The sequence below is a fragment of the Mastomys coucha genome, unplaced genomic scaffold (genome assembly GCF_008632895.1).
Source record: "Mastomys coucha isolate ucsf_1 unplaced genomic scaffold, UCSF_Mcou_1 pScaffold16, whole genome shotgun sequence".
Taxonomy (NCBI): domain Eukaryota; kingdom Metazoa; phylum Chordata; class Mammalia; order Rodentia; family Muridae; genus Mastomys; species Mastomys coucha.
The window spans coordinates 74,558,327-74,570,915 of NW_022196898.1; the positions used below are offsets into that span (position 1 = coordinate 74,558,327).

General features: G+C 38.8%; 1 protein-coding gene across 48 annotated transcripts in view; it reads right to left on the reverse strand.

Moving 5' to 3' along the window:
* Ank2 (ankyrin 2) overlaps positions 1-12,589 on the reverse strand; it is a 576,750-nt gene that overhangs the window by 126,897 nt on the left and 437,264 nt on the right. For 43 of the 48 annotated variants that reach the window (XM_031375399.1, XM_031375406.1, XM_031375435.1 and 40 more), the window contains 3 exons: positions 5,072-5,170; positions 1,369-1,554; positions 928-951 (listed from right to left, as the gene is read on the reverse strand). In XM_031375399.1, the coding sequence (XP_031231259.1) occupies positions 928-951; positions 1,369-1,554; positions 5,072-5,170 (309 nt within the window). The remainder of the gene's footprint in view (positions 1-927; positions 952-1,368; positions 1,555-5,071; positions 5,171-12,589) is intronic. The other 5 variants (XM_031375436.1, XM_031375409.1, XM_031375431.1 and 2 more) reach the window with 1 other exon arrangement.

Here is a 12,589-nt window from a genome sequence, read left to right on the forward strand (position 1 = left end):
GAGAAATTAAAGTTAACTAAAGTTAGTAATTGAGATCAATTTGTATGATTCCAGTTCTGGCAGCTTTACCAAGCAGCTGAGTTAGAGTTCCTCCATGCCTAGTGTCAGGAACCCAAAAGGAACAAACAAACGAAGCAGTGCAAATAACTCAAGAAAATTGCCTCTCAGTAGATGAATGGGTTAATAAAGAAGATTTGAGAAATTGCTTTCTGTGAATGCTCAAGGAATGCCCAAATCTCTACAATTTCTCCACCACCAAAACAAAAGTTATCCTTAATAACTTTACCTTTGAGTGTAGATTAATTTTTATAACATAATTTTAATAATGTTTATGTTGTGACAAAAGGGAGAAAACACACACTAGAACTTATAGACACAATGTTCTTATCTCTAATTACCTAATTTATAGGGAGAAATTATTTAATGGCATGCATTTTAAGATTTACAGGGGGAAAAGCGATTGCTTTGCTCATGATGCACAGAGCCATTATTGATTATAAACAATGTGGTAAAGAAAAAGCTGCAGGAAAAAAGGACATCTACAACTAAATAAGAGAAAAAAAGGCCTCCAAAATTTTTACTTCCCTAAAGTCTAGTCTATACATTTTCATTAAGAGAAAAAAAAGAATCTCTTTGCAAACGTTTCAGAATAAGACTCACTCACTAAAATGTACACAATGGTAGTGTTTTGTTTCATGCTGGACTCACAAACTATGTAAATAGTTGGCTTAATAATGATTCAAATATATGTTATATCAAATACATTTAAATTATCATTCTTCCTTAATTACGGGATTTTTCTCTAAACAATTTCCCACTAGAAGAACTTTAATCATTAGTATGAATTAGTGAGCTTTTATTCTAACTGGGCAAAAGCTAACAATAAATAAAAAGAAGGGAAATGTTGGTATAATGGCAATACTGTACCTCGGTTGTCCTGTTCACCATCATCTGAAGCATTGTTTTGTGGGGAAAAGAGGGAAGATGTTACACAATGCAGAATCAAAGGAACAGCAGATCTGCTCACCGCAACTGAGCATTCTATTCCAACAAGACAGAGTGAGAAACGGCAACTCCATTGCACAATAGGCATTCTTTGTGACTCTTTCTATAATTAATGGTGTAGACAGAATGCTGAGTCAAATATCTCAAAGATGGAATCTGGTCTTGTAAAGAAAACCCTCTAGCCTTAATTTTTTTGTTCCTGTCTCCTAACAGATAGTCCCCTTCCATTTAAATACACATGGAAATGACTTCTGTGGTTTCCTGACCAGAGTGCTGCACTATCAGCTGTGACTGTTCTTTGGTCATCACCCAGGAGATGCTGGCAGTCAGAGCGGACCTCTCTGCAGATACTACGGCTCTTACCTTGGATTGTACATCAGCGTTGTGATCATTCTGAAGCAGGAGGGCAGCAGACTTGGTGTCATCTTTCCGAGCTGCAATGTGCAGAGCTGGTAGCCTCACCTTCCCTTTGGTGTCATTCTCCAAGAGGATGGCCACCGCCTGGTTGTGTCCCTGCTGGAGTGCCACAGCCAGAGGAGTAAAGCCATCCTGGAATAGAATGGATGGGAATGAGTGAGACTGACCAGCAGGATAGAGTGTCCCTGTGAAGAGCAGAAGCGGAGTGGACTGCCATTCGCCAGTAGCTTCATCAGATCGTGTTCCTGATTTGCATTCTTTATAGTCAACACCATCTGCATCATAACAAATCCTGCTGATTATGGGATGTGGTCACATTACAGAAGGAGTGGGTCAAATGTGTGTTTGTAAGAGGAAAATAAAAATTAGAACAAACACTTAGCTATGTCTATTTATGTAATGAGAAAGAGTGGAAAGGAGATCCAACTAGGAGTGAAAATGATGCTCTATATGGCAGGATGAGTGTGCAGTGAACAATGTTTCTGCATTGACTCCGGGCAGGGGGGGGACTAACTGCTGTGGAGGGAGTAATTGAAATAATTTATGTTGGGATATTGGAGATTTAATGCAACCTAAAGCTGTTTGGTAAATTAGACTAGCCATTAATTTTGCAACCAATTACGTTTTAGATTGCTAAGATGATTTCACTATAAAGTTGCATATGTCAGATAGCGTTTAAAATCAGACTTCTCAGTTGTCAATTTAAAAAGGGATCTCAGCACACAGCAACCCAAACAATACAAAGGATGAGATAGAAAGCCATGCTACAAAATTTGGAAAGTCATTTCCTCATCTTCAGAAGCAAGTGTTTAGCTCCTGGATAGGATAGCAACTGCATCCCTCCTCAGGTCTCTGATGTTTGCAAGCAAATGCCCGAGGTTCCAATTATACAGCAAGAATGAGGGTAGGGGGTTATACCCAGGAAGATGTCATTCCAGGGTTGGAGTTAGGAGTAGTTAACTCAAATCTTACTACTCAATGGGTTTTCAGTATGAATCATTTAAGAGATAACTATGGGATTTTGAGGGAAAGTAATTTTTAAGTTATCATACGCAGCCTAAACTATACATGCAACATGATAGAGTAATAGGTGGATGCAGCATGAATATGTTGGTAGTTCATTTAAGTATATTTGAATTTTAAATACAGCACACTACCTCATAGAGTGGTAGAGTGTAGTATCTTAAGGTAAAGAACATCAAGCAACTGAGGTGTACAGGTGTGTCATGAACTGGGTACTTTGTGAATGAAGGACACATCCAACATCATTTACATATTTGGACTTATTTTCCCTAGCACTCTACAGCAGTCTGTATTAATGCCATGTGGACTTTATTTTGTTCTGTTTTTGTGTTTCCTTAGAGACACAGCCCACAGAGTGAAACCCCAGTAAAAAGATTGTAGCCTTAAAGTTTGGCAGAATTCAGGAGGAAGGAAGGGAAAAGAGACCTATGAAAATGGTGTTGGCTGGACTGGGAACTCCCTTTAGAGGACTAAAAGCTGGATTTCAACCACGCGGAATTCATTCTGATCTGTGTTTCAGGAAAGAAGGCTAACTATGTGTAACAATACCTCAATGAACTCTGGGAAAAGAAACTCAGCTAAATTAGGCAGCTTTCATTGCATCCTTTATTTACTAATCCTATTTATAAGAAATTTCAGAACGAAGACGAAGTATTTCTTCGTGTGTGTATGTGTGTGTGTGTGTGTGTGTGTGTATGTATTTCAATGCCATGTGGAAGGTTTGCGTAATTATCTGTTGTTTTTCTTTAAAGAAGGTATAGTGTCTGTTTGGTAATCTACTTTTGCACACCATTGCTACTCACTAACACAGAACCATTCCTTCCACCTGTCACACTTACTTCAGTGAAATCAAAGAAGATATTTCATGACAGGGCATTAGAGCATCGACTGTCCATCCCTGCAATAGTATTATTTGTTACAGAATGGTTTTGTTAAAAGGAAGGGTGCACAGGTTTGTCCATGTGACCCTCAGTAACCATAAGGGTAAGTGGTGGGGTTCAGTATACTAAATTTATAAATTTCTAATCATTGTAAGGAGATGATTTTAATTATTCAATGATGTTTTTAAAAATGAGACATAAGACATACTTGTGATGGCTAGACTTTACCCCAACTCTCTTTTGATTCCTTTATACGTGTCGTATTAGGTTAAACAACCAGAGGCTTGAAGCTTCTACAGCCTACTGCATACCATGGCCTCTGATGGTGCCGTGATCACTAAAGGCTATTTCTGGCATCACACTGCAATACTGCTATGATCAACTAGACCAAAAAGTTGCTCATCTGCTGAGAGCATCATGACCTAAGTTCACCAAAAACCCACGCTACCTACCCTAAGTCTCCAGGGTGGGTGAGAGGATTCTGATAACGATTCAGCCTTCAAGGAAAAAGAAAACAGATGGATTCCCTTATGCTGGGACAAATCTTGGAGACACAGTCATTTGTTTTCTGAGCATTACTTTAAGATATTCACAGTCTACTCACAGACAAAATTAGTGTCTCAAGGGACAAAAAGGATCTAGGTTATAAAAAAGAAAAAAACATATATTCATATTGCAGGTGCATAATCTGTGTCTGTGTTACTGAATACAGAACATAAAAGTATGTCATAATGGATAGTTGTGTTTTCTAGCTATAATCAAGGCATATATGGTATAACCTAACACATAACTTAGTTAGCATTGATAGTGACTTCCTCCAGGATGAGATTAAACTGTCAGAAGGTAATGGTGAAGAGTTCCATAAAAGTTGCCCTCCTCCCACATACACAAAGAATTAAAAGTCAATTTAATACATTTCACTGACTTTTCTGTCCAGCACAGTATGGAAGGGAGTTTGTGTTCACTTTGCTGAAAGGTTTACTTGTCTGAAAGGAAGATATAGTGGACACTAAAAAATATCAGGAAGGCTTCTGGGCACCAGTCACATTTGCCTGTGGACCAGGAGATGGGAAACCAAAAGGCGTTTCCGCTTCTGAGGGAGATGCACAGTGGAAAGGAGAGAGATGCTCTGGGTCCCTTTCCCTCCAACTCCTACATATGTCCAGATGTGCTGCACCCTCAGAAACTGAACAAATGTCAAAAATTCTAGTCAGCGATTGCCATAACCATAGTCACACACACTTATGTCATGATTTGTATTTTGTCATAAATAACATTGTTGTGATATAGTCCTTAGAAAATTACACGAACACAAATAGCTATAAATTATTTCTAATGGTTAGAAGTTGTTCCTAGAAGGAATTGCATGGTACCTTAAGGTAAAATGTTGACAGAAAGTAATGGAATCTACATGTAGAATGTTATAAAGATCCCAAAAGCAAAGCAGGTCACAGACGCTCCTACAATCCCATGAGAACCACAGATTCAAGGCTGACTTGTGCTACAGAGTGAGAACCATGTTTCACCCACAAACTCCAAGATTAATGGTAATGGAAATAATAATGCATGATCATGAGTCTAATACAAAGGTATGAATTCAGGTTGATGTACACAAGCCCGTGTCACTCGGTGGCCATTATTGTGGATTACAATAGTAATACAAATATGCTTTAGACAGAATAGTGGAGATCCATTGCAACTGGTATAAAGAATATAGACCTTAAAGAATCCAATAGCAGACCTACCTCGGTAGCAGTACTCTGGTTAGCTCCATTTTCTAGCAGATATTTTACAACATCAATGTGATTTTCCTGGGCAGCCATGTACAAAGGAGTGAAGCCATTCTGAGGACAGACAGCAAAAACAGAAATCTCAATCATTTGGAAAGTTTCAGCACAAGTGAAGTTACATCATAAGGAAAAAATTGACACTACATGAAGTAATGTCTGTATAATACCTTCAGTATTTATATCAGTTTTGAATGAAGTAACAATCTAAACTATTTAAACTGCATAAAATATTTAAACTCTAGAATATATTTCTATTACATATTCTCATTATACATATAATAGTATCTATGCAATATCATCTGCATTTACCAATCCATAAACCATTTAAGTCAGCAGTACTCAAACTGTGTGTTGTGACTCCTTTGGGGATTGCATATCAGATATCCTGACTCTCAGATATTTATGTCATGATTTGTAGCAATAGAAAAATTGTAATTATGGAGTAGCAACAAAATAATTTTATGGTTTGTGGTCACCACAACATGAAGAACTGTATTAGATTGTTGCAACACTAAGAAGTAGAGTTCTACTGAATTTGAAACACACTACCATTGTCTTGAATATAATAGTATCTATGTAATATCTTGTTATTATATATACACACATATACATATATTGTATATATACATACATACATAAACACTGACAGAATTTTTTGTGCTAACAGTTATTCATAGCAGATCATTCTAGAAGAGATTATGAGCTTGACTAACAATGAGAAATTCTATACTTGTGATCACAATAGCAATGTATACTGAATACTTATACATTATTTTAAAAGCTACTCTGAAAATTTAGCATTCATTTTCACATTCATTTACTCAACTGTTTGTGGAAGTGCAGCCACCTGTAGCTAAGCCAGCCCAAGGATAGAGTGACAAACAGGACAAACATGTACCCTCATAGAGAACATACCATAATGGTATTCATTATTGTGTACTTATAGAAAAAAAAAACAGAGTTACATACGCCATAAGTTTAAAATTAAGTTTAACTATCACATTTCCTTTTTATTTTTTTATGCTTAAAAATATTCTAGCTTTGTTGAGGAGAGGAAACACATTTTTAATGCAGTTTTATTTTTTCTATTTATTTATTTATTCATTTATTTATTCATTCAGTCATTCACTTTACATCCTGATCACAGCCCCTCCTCCCAGTTACACCCTTACATAACTCCTTCCCTAAGCCCCCCTTCTCCTCTGGGAAGGGAAAGGGTCCTTCCATGTATCACCCCATCCTGGCACCTCAAGTCATTGCAGGACTAGGCACATCCTCTCCCACTGAAGCCAGACAATGCAGCCCAGTTAGCGAAACAGGGTTTAGCTTTAGGGATATCCCCCACTTCAGTTGTTGGAAGGACCCACATGAAGACCAAGTTGCACATCTTCTACATATATGCAGGGAGGCTCTACATCCAGCCCATGTATGCTGTTTGGCTTGTGGTTCAGTCTTTGGGAACCCCCAAGTATCCAGGTTAGTTGGCTCTGTTGGTCTTCTTGTGGAGTCCCTACGGCCTTGGGGTTCCCAACTCTTCCACAAGACTTCCAAAGCCCATCTAATATTTTTTTTTCAAAACAATTGGGCAATTCATGTCAGATTATTAAACATAGATGTTTACATATCACCTATATTAATAAGAATGAGTAAAAGTGAGATGAGCTCTTGGGATTATAAACTACACATAGAAAATAGCAAAAATAATAGGTTTTAAACCACTTTGTTGACACAAAATTATTTCACATGCATTTTGGAAGCAGAAACAGTATTCAAAGTGGCCAACAACCAGCAAAATATTAATATAAATTCTACAAGCACAATAAGTAAAGAAATTCAACTTTTGTTTATGAAGGAATATATCCAGGGTATGAATGGCGAAAGTAATTTTAATCTAAAATAGAAATAACTTAAGAACAACAGTGTTATAATTTGTGAATAACTTCCACTAGCTGGAAAGTATCTTTTCCAAGGCACATCAAGCAGGTGAAATCTGGTATATTTTAAGAACACTGAAGAGGTGGCGGAAGGATGGAATTAGAGATTCTAAGGAAGGGAAAGCCAAGGAAGACTGTTCAAAACAACGAGTAGGTGTGGAATGAAGAGCTTTCGCAACAAGAGACATGGAAGCAGTGAGAGCAGAGAAGCTTTAAAAGAACACAGCCACTGCTAAGAGGTCTTTGATGGAATCTTCTAGTTAGATCAAGACAAAAGGAGACAGGAAGAGGCCATGAGCTTAATATGTCCCATGCTGAACCCCTTGAACTGTTAAAACTACTTAAAGATAGATAAGTATTAACTCTATAGATTATGTAGATTCTCATTGTATATTGGGCCTGCATAAAACAGTATCTGTATGATGCCTTCTGTATTTATCTGTTCACAGACCATTTCATTTTCTTGAATGTACATAACTTCCATAGCACTCTTTCATGTTTCAGATTATTATGTATTACAGAATAGGCTTGGGGCATTATGCACATGTCTAAAAATAAAAGGTTCAGAAGAGCTAGGAGCCCCACATCTCCTTGGTGTCCAGACTGCAGTGCAGACTACCTGACTACCAAACTCTCTCTACTTAGTGTTCCCGAGTACAGTCCCAGGCCTTTGCTCAGACTTTTCTGTCGTCCTCTCAGACATCCTTTGGCCATCTGAGTGATGGCTTTACATGTATCCACTGTATTATTTATTTTTGCTGACCAAATATATGACAGAATAATGTAATAGGAAAAGGGTTGGCTTTGGCTCAGGATTTCTGAGAAAATTCAGGCCACCATAATAGAAAAGACATGGAATTAGGAGCAGTCATTTCCAAGGTAGTGGGAGCATGAGACACTGGGCATTGGCATGGGTGTGGACCAGGAAAGACCAGAACAGATGCTGGTCCTTCAGCCAGCTTTTACAGCATCTATAAGAGAGAGAAAGCTGATTCAGAACTAGAGACAGAGACAGCCTCAAAGACCTATTTCTTTCACACAGGCAGTACCTCCTAAAGATTCTACATAATAGTTTCATACCAAGCACCAAGTATTCAAAACATGAGCCTTTTGGTAATACTGCACCTTGAAATGATGACATTACCCTAACCATTATAATCTCCCTTATATGGCAAAAAAGAGCTTTGTAGATGTGATTACATGAAAGATCTTGAACTGCAGAGACGGTGAACCAGTAGGATCAATATAACAATGAAGATCTCTATAAGATTTGTAAAAGAGAAGTAGGAGAAGATAGAGAAGAGTCAACTCTATCTCCTGGCTATAATGATGGGGGAATGGGCAATGATCCAAGGAATATACCTTTAGAAGATGGAACCAGCCAAGAAATGGATTTATCAGCTAAAGCCTTCAGAAAAAGACAGCCTTGTCAATACCATGGTTCTAACCCTGGATTATTAATTTAAAAAAAAAACTAGTAGAGAATAATTTTGTGTTATCACAAGCCACTGATTTTGTTAATTGTGTCTGTTGATTGTTTTGATATAGCAGCAACAAGAATCAAATGTCTTGGCTTGGGCTTATAGGAGACCAGAACAGATGCTGGCCCTTCAGTCAGCTTTTACAGTATCTATAATAGTGTATGTTAAAGATGAAGAACTGGAGCCATGGTGTCACCACAGATACAAGATGCAGAACTGGAGCCATGGTTAAGAGATGGGGTACTTCTTGTTATAAACCATGAATAGGAAATATGGATTTCCTACGTATTCAAAAATGGAAAGTATCCTTTCCTTACAATATTTAGCAAGAAACAGCTCACTTGGCAATAAGGACTATTTCTTTGAGCAATTAGGACAAGCAAGACAGTATACTGACACCAGTGTAAACTGTATAGGAGTCCCTTCATCTTCACTTAACATTGCTTAGCACAGCATTCCTGGTCTCCTTGTGTATTCATGAAGGTGCCATTCAATGAGTCATGCCTATTTGGTTTTCTAAAAGTGTTTAAGTGGAAATAGATATGAAGACATATATAATTTCTGATTGCTAATATTGAAAGTCTGATACCCATATCTTTGGCTTATCCTATGTACAAGCAAGGAGATTCATATATGGTAGTTCTGGAACAATGGATTCATACTCCCTAGAATATCATTTCAATCCATACTATTTATTAATCATTGTCAAGGGTTCTCAGATAGGTATAAGTTATAACTCTTTTCAGATCCAGAAATCATGCAGAACTTTGAAGAAATCAAACACCAAGTAGGACTCTCATCAAGGTTTATTTTGTGCTTTTTAAATTACCTCATACACAGCTGCATGGATAGCTCAGTGGGTAAAGCCTGAGCTGTGTAAGCATATGGACTTTGGTTCAGATTTCCAACACTGATAAAAATGTGGGATCCACCTGTGTGCCTCTGCTTCCTAAATACTATGAGCAGTACCTCTGTCCACAAGAAAATATCAAATATTTGTCATTCATTTATATTTATTCCATCAAAAAATGTTTGGTGACTATTTATGGCTCAGCATTATACTTAGACAGTGACGCAGAAATAAATACAAAACTTCTTTGCTACATCCAGCACTGACAGGTTGGTACTGGAAAACAGACTGGGGCAAAGAGAGACTAACGATAAGATAAACACATATACACGCTTACAGAAGAGCTGCAATCAGATGAGTCATGCTTGCTGTGATGGAGCATCTCCAACAGGCCAGAGCCTCAGTGGATTTATGAAGTACAATCAATAGCCAGACACAGTCCAGAGGAAGGCTGTGCCTCCTCCCTCAGCCTGGCCTGAGGAAGGTTCTGCCCACACCCATGGGTCTGAGTCACTGTACTGTGCCTTCATAACAGTACACATTCACTGAAGACTCCATTCACTCCTGACACCTTTACCCAAGGCTTTTTCTGCTGTCCACACCTCTTCCCATGAGAACTCAAGTCCAAAGCTAAGATAACTCTGCTTAAACGACTATCCATGGATTGAGGGACACATCTAACTACTCTGAATTTTTTTGTTGTTGTTGTTGTTTTTGAGACAGGGTTTCTCTGTGTAGCCCTGGCTGCCCTGGAACTCACTCTGTAGACCAGGCTGGCCTTGAACTCAGAAATCCGCCTGCCTCTGCCTCCCAAGTGCTGGGATTAAAGGCGTACACCACCACCACCCGGCCTGAATTTTTTTAAATTACGTATTCCATAAGGATAGCACAGACAAAGGACACAGTACTCAACTGTGTGAGGAAATCCTATCATCACGATGTCACCGAAGTGACTCAGTGTAAAGAGTAGGAGAACCAGGAAAGTGCAGGAGCAGAAACAGCTTTTGAGATGGAGATGAAGAAAAAGAGAGAAAAGGGCCTTATATATGACTCAGTGCCAGATGTCGAGGGGACTGGATTTGGCAGGACTTGGCCCTACCTACATCACTAAGGGCTCAGCACTTTGTTCTAAATGATGTGAGAGTGGCTTGGATTTTTTTTAAACAGGGATTTGACACGAACATATCTGCATTTTAGGAGATTATGGTGCTAAGAATAGAGGGTGAAATAGGAAATGCTCTGCCCATAGTTACTGGAAAGGAAAGGAAGGATTTTGTAGGAATGTGAGGAAGAGTTGAGAAGGGAAAATTGAGATCATTTTGGTTCATTCCAAGGCAAGCTAGTATTCAGATATCTATACCACACCCCATGATTAGAAGGAGCACAAGTGGTTTCAATATGTTTTATTTATTAGTCAGTGTTATAGTTTCAGATTAGTTATATCCATTTTTTCAGATCTAGAAATCAGGCTGAGCTTGGGAGAATCCAAGCATCAAGTAGAACTCACATCAAGAATCTTTATTTTGTGCTTATGAAGTATCTTTCACAGAGCTGGGAAAGGGCTCGATGGGTAAAGTGCTTCCTGGGTAACCACAAGGACTCGAGTTCAGATCCCCAGCAGAGATATAAAAGTGGAGTTCACCTGTGTGCCTCTGTAACCACATCCCTAGGAGTGGGCAGAAACAGACAAAACCCTAGAGCCCAGTAGCCAGTTGATCTAGCCAATTGGTAAGTTCTAGATTCAGTAAGAGACTCAGAGACTGATGATGATAATAACAAAGGAAAATAAAGAGGAGGAGGGGAAGGAGGAGGAGGAAGAGGAGCACGAGGAGGAGGAGGAGGATTTGGAAATCAATAGATGAAGACACCCAATGTCCACTCCTGGCCTCCATATGCACATATTTCCACATACAATGCTTAGCCCATAGCAGGTGCTCAAAAAATGTTCCTTAAAAAGATAAACAGATAAAATAAACAGAATCTAAATTTCTTCTTACATCTGTGATGTTTTTAACTCACGTCTAAATTATTCTCAAATATATAAGTCTGGCTCCTTTCTATTTAAATGAAGAATGTCTTAATAGTTTCCTTTTAAGGCCTCGATTATACAGGGCTTGGTAGTAAATGGCTTCAAGGTCTAGACGTAAAGACATTGCTTTTCAGCCTTGTCTCCTCTTTCAGGTCAATCTCTCCAGGTGGGAGGAGCCTTTATCATGATGGCATTCGAGCAGCCAAGGAGAGACCCACAGAGGGAAGAAGGAACTGAGATTTACCACCATGGCTACTTGCTAAGTGCTTGAAAACTACCTGGGGACTGAGTGCTTCAGCCCAGAAATGCCTTCGGTGACTGTAGCCCTGGGTGTCCTCACAATGACCTCAGGAGGGACTCTGAACCACAAGTATACGAGCTAAGCCTCGGCTCAGACACAGTGAAGACAGTACATGTGTGCTGTTTGAAGTTGCCAAGTTGGTCAGAGAACTGTTTAGTGGCAATTGTTGGTAACCACAAGCACAATGCCCAGAGAGAGATGTCCCACATGCCTGTGTCTCCCTTGCCAATCACACATCTTGCCATTCTTACTTCATATCCCTTCCATTCTCTTGAGGAAGGGAATTGTCTTAAACAGCTACCTTCCAATATTTTAGACATATAGCTCTTAAAATGCTTAAAATAAAAATCTAAACACACTGTTCCTCTTGAGGTTAATGGCGGTCTAAGAGGCCCTCGATGTCTCCCAGTCCCTTAACTATCAGGATAACAGTATTTAACTGTGCTGAGTTCCAAAATGTCCTATGAGGGATGCTTCCTGAAGAATCTACAAGAATCCAGAAAAGATTGAAACCAGAAAAGATTAGACCTCTGCAGTGAAAAGAATGAACAGATGAAGCAGATAGCTGTTTGTCTAGGTCAAACTACACATAGTCTGAGGCAGTGCTAGAAGAAAAAAAAAAAAAAACTACAGTTTTCAATGTCCATAGTGGCTTAACTTCCAATGTGTTCTTTGAGTTTGCTCTCTGTTCTTATGGGAAAAACAAATCTTATAACTATTTGTAATAATAAAAAGTAAGAATAGTTGGGAATGGTTACAGATAGTCTTGGGTTTAATAAAAGTCAAATATGCCTTCATAAGAAGCCCTCTGTTTAGGGGATGCCAGGGCCAGGAAGTGCGAGAGGGTGGGTTGGTGAGCATGGGATGGGGGGGGGGGG